Raw genomic sequence first — 15678 nt, 5'->3', positions numbered from 1 at the left:
GACTCCTCGAGGAATTGCGCCTTGGCAGACGAAGCGCCGTTTGGAAGCCAGACGTTTTATTGGACTCTTCCCCGAGTTCGAGCGCAACCAGTTCCCCTGCTTCACGTCCACAAACACATGTAGGCGCAGACAACTTTGAACGCTCGAAATCCATCATCTGTTCAGTGAAAAAGTCAATTCGGTCATTATGTTTGGCGGATTTTCGGCGACACGTTCTATTCATAGGTCATTAAGACGAGTGTACAGATCGTTATAAATCTCAGTTCTTAGTACGTTGGATGTTTACAAACTATTTAAAAAAAAAATGTATGTGCTACAAGTCCTTTAACATTATACTATTCTGTGTAAAAATCTGTACCCTTAAAATCTTTAAATCTTCAGTAAGAAGCACGACGAGTCTTGCGTTAGCTCGCGAACAGTGCCATAGAGTGCCTTTTCTGCTTTCTGTGCATTTTCAGTGTAAATCATGGATCCTAAAGTGGTTTAAAATGCTTCCAGGAAGCCTGGAAAGGATAGCAATAAGACTTGAAAGGCAAATAAGTAGAGCCACGATGAAAGTGAAAAAAGATCATAGCTAGTGTTGTATGAGGGTGGCATCAATGCGACTCAAGTACGAGTTGGTACTCGTTATTTCAGCACTCATCGAGTTCCATAGTATCGAGATATTACTGTATTATGCTTATGTGCTTTAATAATATGGATTGCAAAAAACTGAGTCGTAGATTTGAACTAAATGGTTGACGTTTTACAGGTAATTTCTTTAAAATATTTGCAGCCTATTACGTTTTTTTTCTCTCCTATCCTCCTAATTTAATCTTGGCCAATTCCCACCTTTATCATAACCATAGATAGCAGTATTGTGAGACCAAACATGTGGTTCTTCCCTGAGATTTTAGCACAAAATTGGAAACCCACAATTTGTGAAATTTTCCCTTCAGTTCCCACCTCCGAGACCCAAACCTGTTCCAGCCTGACGATGCACAAATCCAGCTCCATGAGAATATGCTTTACATGCTTTGGATTGGAAGATCTACAGCCATAGAGCTCTGACTTTGAACCTATTGAACACCTTTTGGATTATTGGATTATTTGGAACGGCACCCCAGGCCTCCTCATCAAAAATGGAGGTTATTATAACGGCAAATGGGGATTAAATGTGGAATGAGACGTTCAAAAAATCCATATTGTGTATATCCATTATTAACATATACACATAAGGAATACAGATTGATTGTAAACAGCATACGAGAGTTAGAAGCAGAAATGTATATGCTTTCTCAATGGGAATCCAAGAAATGGTAATTGGAGTGGTTTGTGTGGGAGGAATAATGTTTGTCTTTTTTTCTCTTTCTCCCTTCCACCACTAGCCAATTTCTGAGCTCATGTGTGCAGAAGATGGTAGATATTGCTTTTCTCAGCCCCTATGATGAAGCATGAGCAAACATTTCAAAGCATGCAATGATAAGCCTCATATATCGCCCAGAACCCATGAGTTATCCATCATCCCCTTCCGTTAGAAGCTATCATGTGCTCACCCAGTGTGCGCGTTGTTCCTCGGAAAACAGCAATGACTTAAACGTTGAGGGGAAATTACAAAGCACCCGCCGGTTTTCCAGCTCCCCGACGTGTCCCTATGTGTCTACTGTTCAGCCACAGAGGAAGTGAGTGGGCAGTTCGGAAGCTTGGGTTTCGAAGAGTAAATTTCCTTTCAGGCTCAGACACCTTCCAGGCTCTCCATAGCGCTGTACAGAAAGTAAAGTAAAGGTTCTCGTGCATGTCGGTCTCTCGTACACATCCTAGACACACACTCTAAATCTCTCAACGCTCAATCCCTGCACACACACAAGTCATATTAATCAGAACACACGTGTGCACACGAATGCGCGCGCAAATACCGCGCTACGGGTTAATGACTGATCTGGCAACGTTAACTTGGCCTTGTCGCGGTCACACACAATTTATTACACGCAATAACTTTTAGTGCTTCGTCTTCTGGAACGTGCGAGCGAGAAGGTAGTTTCAGGTCATGCAGTCGGCTGGGTGAGGAGAATTCTGGACCAAGAGAGAGAAAAAAAAAAACAGAAAACCGCGATAAAGATGTCCGTGATTGATCGTCCTCTAGGCAGCTATAGAATATGCAGAATCCTTGCCGAAAGACTTCCTGTGCACCGTGAGAGCGAGATCAGGAAATGAAACCGAGTTTTAAAAAAAATGGGGCAGGAGGATATTGGGATTTCTGTAGAATTGTTACTTCGCTCGTGTCCCCGTCGTCTCCTGTTTCTGGCTCCTTTGCATGAGCGTCGCTTTACGGTCCAAGTTAGACTTCCTTGGAACTTCGTTACCTTTATGGTTCTCCTGAGTGTTTTTTTTTACCCCCCAGCATTCTTACTTTAAACCCGTTTGTTTTGGTTGCTGCTTGGGACTGGTGTGGAATTTCACTTTTTTTTGTGACATGCTCAATGCATATGGAGTTTTTTTGTTTCTTTTTTTTATACTGCTTTGTGGCATTGGTTACCATTGCTATGTTTCTATGGCTGTAATATTAATTGTTCTGCTTTAGGAGGGTCATGACGGCTTTGGCAAGCAAAACAAAAGTGTTCATATTCTCTGGTTCCGTAGCAGGTTTTTACCTGCTGAAAAGAAATAAAGAAGGTTTAAAAGTCATCAATAGACTGGGTAGATTAATATTTTTTTTTTTAATTTTTTTTTTATGGATGTTAATCTCTCCATTCAGCAAGTGTGTTGGTTTTAATGGACACATGGATTAAGGACAGTTTGAGCACAAAGCTCGGTGGTGCTGCTGAAAGGACAGGCCGTGACAGGGCACTGATTCAATAATCAGTTCATAAAGAACGTTTGAACAGTACAACTAGGATTTTCTTTTTCATTTCCTTTAGGATTAAAGATATAATGTGACTGTTCTTTCGGCTTCTCCCATTAGGGGTCGCCACAGCGGATCATCCATATTCATGATCCGCATGTTGGATTTGGCACATGTTTTACGCTGGATGCCCTTCCAAACGCAACCCGCCCCATTTATCCGGGCTTGGGACCGGCACTTTCCCAAAACTTTAACCACAAATTTCGAGGCACACCATTGTACATGTCGTTAGATGTGGTAGAATGAAATTTTGAGCTCTGACCCTCAACCCTATCAAACACCTTTGGAATAAATTGGATCGGTACCCCAGGCCTCCTCACCTCGCCTATGTCAGTACCTCACTTAACCCTTGTGAAAGATTTTAGTGGAAAGCAAAATGGGGACTAATTGTAAAATGAAATGTTTAGAAAAAAAACCACATCTTATTTTTAGGTGTCCACAAATTGTTGTCTATATAGTGTACGTGTAATATCCAATAGTAATAGTTCCAAAAATAAAATAAAGAAACTTGTTGGACGTAAAAATATCATTCCAATTTGACTAGACCCCAGCGTCTATGTGAATAAGTGTGTGTGTGTGTGTGTGTGTGTGTGTGTGTGTGGGGGGGGGGGGGGTAGGAAAATGCTGATGGTATTTTAAGCAATTAATATGAAATAGAAGGCAGCAATTACCAATAAGTTTGAACAAGGGAGTCTTAGCTACGATGTTGATGGCGTTAATAGATTTTGAAATAAAACATAATACCTCATTGGTCCAATCGAATTCATGCGATGCTGTGCGTTAACGTTTTATTACTTTTTAACTTTTTAATTATTTTGGCAGCCGCTTTCTTGTAAAATTCCTCACAAGTGAGGCATTACCCAGTCCTCGCACAGAGCTGTTAAATGTTTAATGTTGAACGGAACAAAAAGGAGACACAGCTGAGCCATAATTGTCGGCGTATGAACAGAGCTGCGAGTCAAATAATCATAAAAAGCATCCACTATATGGCACTAGATTTTGTGGATCAGCTTCCAGATCTCTAAAGCAGACCGGTCAAGATCTTCTACTCCAACCCAAGTAAAGCATATCTTCATGGAGCTGGCTTCCTGCACAGGGGCATTGTGATGATGGAACAGCTTTGGGTCGGCTAGGGAAAAGTTAGTGAAGGGAAAAGTTCATTCAAGGTTTCGTAGTGGTACAATCTATTGTTTTGGTGGTCCATGTGGAGCCAGTCTCAGTAGAGGTTGACCGGATTTTACTGATACCGAGGGTTTGCTCTTACCAGCTAATAACCGATTAATCAAACGAGATATATAATTATATAATATATATCAGTTAATAAATATAATGATTATAATTAATAAATTATAAGATGTAAATATAATATAGCGCTCTCCGTGCAACGCACAGGCTCAATTGTAAAAACAAACAGCATGTGGCATCAGTGATTCACCTCCAGAGGCTGCTCTTGTAATAAAAGCAGACATTCTCAGACGCCCCAGCAACGGACGCAACCCGGAAAAACTCTGGATTTTTGCTGATAGTCAATTTTCCCAGCAATCCACTATCTGTTTCAATTTATTCGGCAAAACCGATTGATCGGTCGACCTCTACTTCCCAGCACCACCAAGTGTTTTTTTTTTTTCTTATCGATAAGAACTGCATCAGGGTGGATCATGCAGGTCCGCAGAGTAGAAAGGGACAAGATTCTTGGTATCTTAGGAGCATTTGTGGCGTTAGACTTTTGCAGAAGAAAGTTCAGAAAGTTCAGAAACGTCACTCGGCCACACAGTACCCTCCTCACCGAATCCCAGCTACCTTCTTCACCAAAAAAAACGATATTTCTTGAATTCGTCATCAAGTTAAAGCTGCAAGATGAAAGTTTAAATTACGTTCCTTCTGTGGATTTAGAGAATAGATAAGGACCAAAGACTTTTTTTTTTTTATTAAGATTTAAAGGATATCAAGACCATTGGTATATACTATAATGTCCCCCTTTTTCACCCCTATTTTAAATTAGTGCACTAAATTATGCAACTTGCCAGTTATATAGCCTAATTTGTTTGACTATCGGCGGACCAACACATAAATTTTGAGATTCCACTTCCCTATTGGGAACGATGAACGTATGATTTGTATACGCCCGTCTTTACGGCAAACATCTGGAAACGTTTCTTGACATCTCCATGCCGAGGTCAGGATTTCGTGTCTAATCCGATGTCCTGTTCTGGCAGCTTTTATACAAGCGAGTTTTTATTCTTCCGTCGTCTCCTCTCGTCAGTAATTAGCTCCACTAGATCTCCGAACAGCTCCAGAGGGACCGCCGTGTCACGTCCATTCTCCCGCTGCTGAAGACGTGTTCTCATTGGTTCTGACAGTTTCAGGTCAGCCCTGTTAGTTGTGGAAAGCTGAGGTGGATAGTTCCTCACGAGAGCGTGTCATGTATGCCAAGGAAAGAAAAGAAAAAAAAAAACCCATGAAGACAGATGTGTCTCATAGGGATCGAGCTCTGTTTTTCTTAACAGCCATCACGTTCAGGCTTGTCCTGTCTCTCTGTTTTATGAGGACATTCCCAAGACTTTTTTTTTTTAAGAATGTTGCGGGTCTTTAGTGTTTTTTGCAGGTCGACGATGGTTAATTAACGCACCTGTCTTTTTATTATAGGTTCATATTTGCACAACAGGCCTCATCGTTACTCCACCACCGAGCAGTCCTGTAACAACGACCACGGTCTTCACTTTTCCTCCAGAGATCAGCTATGCCTCCATTCCAGTGGTCAGTTCCAACACTTTGTGTTTATGTAAATGCCAGTGTGTGAATTATAAAAGTGTACATTTTTACGTCTATATAAAATAAATGTCAGGTGTTGTAATGTAATTGCTGTTTTGTATTTGTGCATATTTTTTGCATATATGCATATATTTGTGTATTTTTGGGCATGTTTATGCGTGTGTTTTTGTGGCCATTCATGTGCGTGTATTCGTGTGTGTATATTTGTGCGCATTTTGTGTGCATCTGTGCATACTTTTTTGTGGGTGTTTGTTCATATTCGTATATGTGTGTGTGCAAATGCTTAAAGTAATTTATATTTCAAGCAACAGCCATAAACCATATCATACCCCACACACACACACACACACACACACAAACATACACTTCAGCTAAAATTAGAAAAGCAGGAACAGTGAGACATCTGATACTCAGATACTCAGACACCCCCCCCCCCCTTTCACTGATGTCTTGGCCTTAACACACTCTTGTCTGTGTTTGATGGGTGTGTGTGTGTGTGTGTGTGTGTGTGTGTGTGTGTGTGTGTGTGTGTGTGTGTGTGTGTGTGTGTGTGTGTGTGTATACCCCATGTGTCCTATCTTTTTTCTAAATCTCTTCATTCTCCCTGCGTTGATCTGTGTGCTAAAATGTGAGTCTTCTTCTTATGATATTATTATTCTAGTCATCCAGCTTTAATAGCTTTCTTTCTCAATAGCACAAGAGAGAAATAGTTACTCTTGAAGATAATGAATCGGAGAATAGACTGTCAGAAAGTCGATGTGTAGATTGCGAGGATAAAGCGGATGAATAAATAAACGAATAAGTGAACTAGCGAGATCCATTCCCAGAGTTCTCTATAGTATTGTAGCTGTAAAAACCGTAGTAAAAAGCCACTCCCATTTTTGGCAGTACTGTACTTCCAGGTCCATGGATTTTAAAGACTGTGATCATTTGGTTTATTTCTTTTCAGTGTGTAGTGTTTTTTAATTAAAAAATTTTTTTTTAAATTAATTCGTTTTTTGTATATTCTCTTTTTTTTCTTCTGTATAAAGGGTTTCCATCAGTCTCTCCACACTACCTCGTATCCGTAAATTTGTTGTTTCTTTAAGGGACCGGATTATACTTGCTACATTTTCCATTAATTGCTGTTATATCGGAAATTTTGAAAATGATCTTGTACACCGTCTCCGGATTGATACCTTTTAACTATGAGACTATGTACATGCTACGTAAGCGCTATGAGGACCACAGGTTCAGCAGAATGAAATTCGGGAAGATGTTAAGAAAATCCCACGCAAAATTTGTGGATAGGGTTCTTAAGGAGCCCTATACAAACTCGATCGATAATTACTTAATTACACTCGAAATTTGAATTTGTTAATTTTGAGAACAGTCACATGATCGGGTACCAAAGGGTGTGCAGGTAATTGTATGTTTCATATTTACCCCCTAAAAATCTTTTTTAAATTTTTTTTTTTTTATGTCATTTCAGGAAGCATTGCCTCCTCCACCGCCTCCTCCCCCACAATCCTCCTCCGTGGGCGCAGCGTCATCGTTGGCCACAGGGCAGAGGCCGTCCCCCACTGCGAGCGACCAGAGTGGACGTCAGAGACCCACTGTGTAAGTGTTAAAACCGCCGCACTCAATCGGAGAAAATGTATGTCTCCGCGTGTTTTTCATTTGCCATACATGTGAGATTTTGCCTCTGGTTGACCTCGTGGCTCATTCTTGAGTGGCAGTTGAGCATGTTTGAGCGCAGGTGAGAGTTCAGAGGTCAGCCTTGTGGGGATGGAAAAGGGGGTTGTTGTGGTTGCAGTCTTTTTGGGTCCCTTCAGCTTTAGTCCCTGACCTTTCACCTCTTTTCTTTGCCATTACTCTCACTACTGACTACAACATGCGTGACTAATCCCTGTGCGCCTTTCAAAAAAAAAAGAATAATTGCTCACATATTTTGTGAGCTCACATTTGTGGTCGTGTTTCAGCTCGACTCCATTAAAAGTCTGTATGTTAGGTAATTTGTTTGCTTCATAGAGGTGGTTATTAAGTGTATGGTGTTTATGGGACTCTCAGGTACGTCGCAATGTTCCCGTACACACCTCGTAAGGAGGATGAGCTAGAGCTGAGAAAGGGCGAGATGTTCCTTGTGCTGGAGCGCTGCCAGGATGGCTGGTTTAAAGGAACCTCCATGCACACCGGCAAGATCGGAGTGTTTCCCGGCAACTACATGAGTCCTGTCAACAGGTACCCTATGCTTTAGGGCTTTCCCTTGCAAATAACCCTTTGCCATATAATGAGATGTTGTTCAAAAGGTTTGGTTTGTGTTGTTTTTAGAACGGTGGCAAGCAGCAGTCAACCCAAAGTGCCGTTAACAATGTGCTCGCAGGCTGGACGCAGTGTCACCATAGTTAGCTCCCCGTCCCCTTCGACCGGAGCCGCCCTGTGTAACGTTGACCCCAACAAGTCTGTCCCTATTTGCACAGGCCCTGCCCCTTCAAGCCCCATTCCAGCAGCTGTGGTGACAGCAGCTCACATGCCGCCTGGTCAGCATCCCAAAGTGCTCATGCATGTGACATCACAAATGACGGTTAACCAGGCACGTAACGCTGTGAGGACCGGTAAGATATCACCGATATTTCTTGCCACTCAAGGTAATATTGTGTAGAAAGGGACCTACCGATTGATCTAATCCATCTTTGTTTTGACGCACCCTTAGCTGTGGGTCACAGTCAGGACCGGCCCACTGCAGCCATAACGCCCATCCAATCCCAGAACGCCATGGCTTTCCTGCCTCACCTGGCTGTGTGTCCGCAGCCGTCGTCTGGCAGCGCCTCCACCACAAACCCTGGGTCAAGCAGAATGGGAGTGGCAATGGGCTGCGCCGCCGCCTCACTTACCCCACCCAATATCAGCGCTGCTTCTTTGGAGGTTGATGGCATGAGACCAAGCACCATGGTGGCGATCCCAGTTGCTTCCGGGAACCCCAAGCCTCCTGGTACCTCGGCTGCCAATCAGGGTCCTGCTTGTAAACTAGACAAGGACTGTAAGGTGAGATGCCACTATAACAAGTTTCAAATTGTCGATGAGAACAATACAAAAAAGTTTTAGAATCGGATGTCACACTTGGGGAATTGTGGGTGTGCTATATACTCTGTTCCTTACTTTAATTAGCTAAATATCTACTCTTTAATGGCGTGAATCTGAGTCAGATGTTGTGCAATGCACCCAATAATGGCAGCCTAAGGATACTTAAAAACATTAAGCATCTGCTGGCTTGGAATCTGTGCTTTTAAAATGCTGAATCGAAATAACATTCCTGAGAACAGTGCCAGAAAAACTGAAGTCAGAATTTCTGTGCTTTTGCGTACGTGTTATTTTATATCATTCAATAATTTAGCTATTTGTATCTATTTATTTTTATGTTTATGGCATATGGTAGATGCCCATTATTCAGATTGACTTAGTTATCTCATTTTATAAACAAACAAGCAGCAAATGGGGTGAGGGTCTAGCTCAGGGGCCCAGGAGTGGCAGCATGGTGAAACTGGGATTTAAACTCAATACCTGAAATTGGCTCCTTCCATTAATAGTACAACTTTTTACAAATCCAAGTTACTACTCTTACTTTAGAACAGATCAACTATATGGATGTAAACCTAGCATGTGACCTGCTCCCGGAACTAAAAATGCTTGAGCTCTCGAGCATTCATCATTCGCCCCTTCTCACCAGGCAGTTGAGAATTTATCAATGTCATTGTGTACATTTTAAACAATTCGCACTCGCCGCTCGGATGTTTCGTCTCTGTCAGCCAGGAGCCTCCTCCACGTCTGTGAGTTCCCAGACTGGTGCCTCTCCTATCATCAGTCTAACTCAGATAGATGCTTCCCTTTTATTGTTCGTGTGATTAGGGGATGTCAGGCATAGCTCTCATTTTTCTTCAGGCTCTACCTCACAAGAAACGGGCTTGATATCCTTAAAGCCATGACACTTCAAGGTGATGTTGAAGAGCTTGTACCAACCAAGGCTGACTGGGTGTCTCCATTTGTACAAAAAGATAGAATGGAGGATGCCAAATAGTTGAAATGCATGCATGTGTCTTAATGTGCATGTGAGAAATAGCATAGTAGCATGTATTAGGAAACAAAAAGTTGAATATTAAATGAAAGAAAGCATTATGAGATCTATATTTTATATATATATAATTATTTTTCCTAATTATATAAGTACATTACAAAATGTAAACCCCTGCCCTCTCTTTGTCACTTTAGAGGGAGAAGAAAGGCCTGTTGAAGCTGTTGTCAAATAAAAAGAAGTCCCGCCCCTCTCCCCCATCCTCTCCGACTCTGGAGGCAGAGCAAACCGTTGCCGCGGACGTGCTGCAAGGAGCCATGGCACCCGAAATGCCCGTAACCAACACAACAGCAGGAGCTATAGGAAACCATTGCCGGAACGGGGCCTGTCCTGTGGAGGCTGAGACACCTGCACCTTCATCATCATCATCATCATCATCATCAAATTCTGATGCTGCACGCAGGAGCGGCTGTCAGGAAAACTCCGCCCCCATTGCACCACCACCACGACAGCCGTGCTCCTCGCTTCTGTCCATGCAGCATGACGGACGGCCAATTGTGTGCGAGAGGTACAGAGACGTGGTACTTTAATATGATGAAATAGAGATACTGATATGACTGGTTATATACATACTATGATGCTTTTAAATCGCTGTCTATGATGCTTTTAAATCGCTATATTTCTATATAATCTATTCCTATAATATGATAGCAAATTGCCCGGAATTGCCAAGAAAAATATTTTCCAATTACATTAATTACATAATTAAGTAATTCAGGTTCCCTGGTGGTCTAGTGGTTAGGATGCGGCCCGGGTTCGATACCCAGTCATGGAACCAACCCCAGCCATTAGGGTTGCACAAGCCTTAGTGCCAGTCCCAAGCCCGGATAAATGGGGAGGGTTGCGTTAGGAAGGGCATCCAGCGTAAAAACTTGTGCCAAATCAAACATGTGGATGGGCCGCTGTGGCGACCCCTAATGGGAGGAGCCGAAAGAAAGTTTTACATAATTAAGTAATTCACTAAGTTTGTGGATCCCTAACCATATGATTTGCGCTTTTCGAGCATCCTGTTTCACATTATTCCACTTTTGCTTTTATAATAACCTCCACTGTTCCTGGAAGATGTTCCTCGAGATTTCGTAGTGTGCATGTGGAGATGTCTGCTTATTCATGTGTTCACAAGGGTGTTAGTTGGGTACTGATGTAGTTGACATGAGGAGGCCTGGGGTGCCATTCGACAGGATTGAGTTCCGAGCTCTATAGCAGGAGATCTTCCACTCCAACTGAAACAAAATATGTAACACTGTAAATAAAGAAACAGTTACATCCAAAATGACTAAAAAAAAGACGCTTTAAATAAACAGTACATGGTGTCTGTGATTCGCCTCTAGAGGCCGCTCTTGTATTGTACAATGCAGCCCGGAAAAACTATTGGTATGGATTAATCTGCAAAAACGATCTATCACCTCATTGCATAAAAAGCAGTGATTAACCCACATGCTTTTGGTTGTGCAGGTACCGTGTGGTAGTCTCTTACCCTCCGCAGAGCGAGGCTGAACTGGAGCTGAAGGAGGGCGACATCGTCTTCGTGCACAAGAAGCGTGAGGATGGCTGGTTCAAAGGCACGCTCCAGAGGAACGGCCGGACGGGCCTCTTTCCTGGTAGCTTCGTCGACAGCATCTGACTCGAAAAACCTCTTGCTATCAAGCTAAATCAACACCATGTTGTTACCAGGTTGGCAGCTGCCCTCGGCCTGGAAAGCTCTCTGCCATGGTAGACACGATGGACAAGAATCAGCAATGTATACGTGATTGTCGATTTAAGCACAAATCAACCTGGTATTTTTCTTTTTTAAAAACACATCCAGGACGCCATGAGGCTATCACAGTCTCTTGGAGCAGAACACATAAAGACACGTTGACCAAAATCGAATAAAAAGCACATGTATCATACAGACAGCATGACGCAGCGCTGGAAAAAGCGTTCGTGATAATCCGTTAATTTATGTACCTGTATTTCAGAACGGTCTACATGCGTGCCTTGTGCAGCATCACTTTATTGTATATACGTGAACAGAGCTTCTCTATGAGTGAAATAAGCAAAGCTGGATAATATGGATTTATTATACACCTTTCAAAAAAAATGTAGCTTTGATTTAGGCTATTTACAGATGATTAATGTGAACTGTGATCGGTCGCTGATTCGCGTCGCTCGGTCATTGGTGGGCGGAGTCGACGTCCCTACTAAATAATGTATCTTTTCAACAGCAATGGGTGATGTTGATCTCTATGAAGATAAACTACTGTTGGTCAGCCTGCAGATCGAGTTGAGCTTAAATTTACTACTGATTAATTAAAAAGAAATCTGGAGAAAGAGATATATATAGATATTCAAATTCGATCTGGTCTGTAGAAATACCCGTACATGTTTTTGAGGGGGTTATCGAGCGTCCGAAGTCGCGACGGCTTGTGCACGGTGACTTGTAGCGAACACGGCTCAGTATTGGGGATGTAACGAACCTGCTGTAGATTTTATTCAGTAACGGGGTTTAGTAGGATTAAGTAGGATTTAGTACGGTTAATGCTTCTGATAGAACATTTTGATATTTAAAAAAAATTTAAGAATGAGTGAAAATACGCTCCATAGAAAGCATTCGAAAGGTGGTGGCATAGACATTTAACTCAAATCGTACTAATTACTAATTAATATTTATATATTCAGATATGATAGCTGCTGCCTCCCTTTGTTTTTGTTTTTATGGTTTTTTTTTGTTTTGTTTTTTCCGGGTCTGACAGTATGACTGACAGCTGAGTGACGGATCACAGAAGCACACTCATATTATTGCTTTGTCGTCTGGTGTTGTGTGTATTTCTATGTTCCTAACTTACAGCTAATTTTAGTCTATTGCACTACGCCAGACACAGAAGGGATTAACCTTTTGATCAACAGATAAGAGCTGCTTCATGTCTTGAGTCCAGCGTCCCAGCAACGCCACTTCAGTGTTCATATTTTTGGTCGTGTTTGCCTCACAGGTTCATCTGTAGCACGTTCATGCCACACTGGTTTGTGGGATTGTGAGGACATCGCAATTTTACCACAAATCCATGCGTTATTTATCACTTCTCTTGTTTTCTTCTCCATAAGAACCCACGATAACAATGACTGATCTCCTTCAAGACTCACATGAAGGATTTCGTTATTTTCCAAATTACTTAATTTGCTGTCTCTTTTTTTGGTGTCATGACCCAAATCAAGACGTCTTATTTCGTGACCAAACCCCATATGTAGTTAGAATTTGTTCGACCTGTAGTTTCCGGAGACATTTCTACCCAATCCAGTGTTTGACCTTCATCATTAAAAACTGTAGACACATTTTTAGTTCAAATCAGATCAGTGATCTGATTTAAACACTGTTTACAGGTGTGCTGGTTTAAGAGGACCTCGAAGAGCAAACTAGCTGGTGTTATTGTGTTGTTCTTTTTCTTTTAGTTTTTTTTGGGTACATATTTTTCCCCCGTACAGGAAGTGCCTGTGAAGTTTTGTCGAATTCACCCTGTCAATAAACTAGCAAGGAACATACAAACCCTGGGATTCAGGCAGAAGCTGACACACTCACACTGCTTCAATTATACACACCTTTTTGTTTTTGTATTTCTTTCCCTATCGGGCTAACGAGGTCCAGGCATGTCCTCATTGTGCCAGACCAAACGGTTCTCATGCTTCGTTAGTGAGATGTAGTACTAATACCTGACTTGAACATTTACACTCCAACAATCTACACTCCTTTCATTATTATTATTATTATTATTTTTATATAAACCCTGGTTTTAGTACATGCTCATCTTTGTCTGCTAGTAGTGAAGTTGATCTCCTCATATTCACTAAATCATTGGAAGATTTGGTCCTTGTCATTTTTTTTGTGCTAACTGTAATAAAAGATCTTGATTTCCAAATGACCATTGAAAGCTGCTTTGCTTTTCATTTCAGAGATTAGATCAGATTGGGACATGGTGTTATGAACATGTGCTACTTCTGTACGTCAAGTTTGTTTATCCTGGGCTTTAAGCTCCATGACAATCTGCTGAACAATATTACTTACAGTACAGACCAAAAGTTTGGACACACCTCATTCAAAGAGTTTTCTTTATTTTCATGACTATAAAAATTGTAGATTCACACTGAAGGCATCAAAATTATGAATTAACACGTGGAATTATATATGGAATTATATACATAACAAAAAAGTGTGAAAAAACTTAAAAATGTCATATTCTAGGTTCTTCAAAGTAGCCACCTTTTGCTTTAATTACTGCTTTGCACACTCTTGGCATTCTCTTGATGAGCTTCAAGAGGTAGTCACCTGAAATGGTCTTCCAACAGTCTTGAAGGAGTTCCCCGAGAGATGCTTGGCACTTGTTAGCCCTTTTGCCTTCACTCTGCGGTCCAGCTCACCCCTAAACCATCTCGATTGGGTTCAGGTCCGGTGACTGTGGAGGCCAGGTCATCTGGCGCAGCACCCCATCACTCTCCTTCTTGGTCAAATAGCCCTTGATGCCTTCAGTGCGACTCTACAATTTTCATAGTCATGAAAATAAAGAAAACTCTTTGAATGAGAAGGTGTGTCCAAACTTTTGGTCTGTACTGTATCTAGATATACTGTATATGAGGTGCCTCCAATTTTTACATGTAGACTTATTATATCTAGGTTCAGCCAAATGAATTTGCAAGTGAGAAATCTTATGGTTTTGACCGTGAGACATTGTTTTGATAAAAGGACAATGGGTGAGTTTATTTATTTTTTTTTTACTGAGGTTAAGTTTAGGGTTAGATAAAGGCGGTGGTACAATGTACAGTGTTGTTATGCCACGTCCTCACAAGAATAGTAAGACAAACGTGTGTTGGTGGAAGTAGGATGGACAAGGGAGCAGCTGATGTCTTTTAGTTCATGGAGGTGAGGGAAAACTAAGTCCTGGCACACAGGTGGAATACAAATAGGAAATCAGGAAACATCTGCAGTCACACACACATTCACAAGTCAGCTGATGACCTTGTGGTAGTTACAGCCGATTACAGTAGCTCTCATCTGAAGAGGTTTTTTTTTTTTTTTTTGTATAAATATACGTCTGGGATGAATGCAGATCTGTCTGTCTGTCTGTCTCCTTTCTGCCCATCCATAGAAATAACTTCACTCACCTGCAGCCACATGAAACACAAAACAAAATATACAAGCACTTCATCATTACTGATTCTTCTCCACACACACACACACACATACCAATTAATCAGACTAAAACACACACAAACACACACTGTCACAGTGCCTATACTTTGGTTTTCAGGAAACCTCACCAACCATTGTGTCACCTTTCATATTGATCATGTGGCAATCTTTGACTAAACATGTTTGCCATGTCTGAGCTGAGGAGCACTTAGAAGCTGGTCATGAGTGATGAGCATGACTCAAAATAAATAAAATGAATTTAAAAAGTACAATTGTAACTATTACACATGGTTTATTACAGTTTAAAATGCTAACTAATAGAGTTTAAATACATTATTTAATCTTATTCTTTGATTATAGAGCTGCTTCTTCTTCTTTCGGCTTCTCCCATTAGGGGGCGCCACAGCGGATCATCCATCTCCATATCCCCCTGTCCTCTACATCTGCCTCTTGCAAACCAACAACCTGCATGCCACATCCATAAACCTCCTCCTTGGTCTTCCTCTTTTCCTCCTTCCTGGGGGCTCCATCCTCAGCATTCTCCTACCGATATACCCCATGTCCCTCCTCTGCACATGTCCAAACCATCTCAATCTCGCCTCCCAATTGTCTCCAAAACGTCCTACATGCGCTGTTCCTCCAATAAAATTATTTCTAATCCTGTCTATCGTCGCCACTCCCAACGAAAACCTCAACATCTTCAGCTCTGCTATATCCAGCTCCACCTCCTGTCTTTTACTCAATGCCATTGTCTGT

General features: G+C 41.6%; 1 protein-coding gene and 1 long non-coding RNA gene across 3 annotated transcripts in view; one reads left to right on the top strand and one right to left on the bottom strand.

Moving 5' to 3' along the window:
• Window positions 1-13654, top strand: part of sh3rf1 (SH3 domain containing ring finger 1) — a 45512-nt gene extending 31858 nt beyond the window's left edge. For both annotated transcript variants that reach the window (XM_083535029.1, XM_083535028.1), the window contains exons 6-12: window positions 5528-5638; window positions 7125-7252; window positions 7703-7873; window positions 7964-8247; window positions 8346-8677; window positions 9899-10269; window positions 11217-13654. In XM_083535029.1, the coding sequence (XP_083391155.1) occupies window positions 5528-5638; window positions 7125-7252; window positions 7703-7873; window positions 7964-8247; window positions 8346-8677; window positions 9899-10269; window positions 11217-11385 (1566 nt within the window). In that variant the 3' untranslated portion in view covers window positions 11386-13654. The remainder of the gene's footprint in view (window positions 1-5527; window positions 5639-7124; window positions 7253-7702; window positions 7874-7963; window positions 8248-8345; window positions 8678-9898; window positions 10270-11216) is intronic.
• LOC310722660 lies at window positions 13094-15022 on the bottom strand. The gene is made up of 2 exons (XR_014532449.1): window positions 14344-15022; window positions 13094-13795 (listed from the first exon to the last, which is right to left on the bottom strand). It is a non-coding gene; the product is annotated as an uncharacterized lncRNA (long non-coding RNA).
• Window positions 15023-15678: the final 656 nt, after the last annotated feature.

The sequence above is a fragment of the Silurus aristotelis genome (genome assembly GCF_946808225.1).
Source record: "Silurus aristotelis genome assembly, chromosome: 29".
NCBI lineage: Eukaryota > Metazoa > Chordata > Actinopteri > Siluriformes > Siluridae > Silurus > Silurus aristotelis.
Note: the sequence above shows the minus strand (reverse complement) of the source record. Positions and strands in the feature narration are given on the sequence as shown.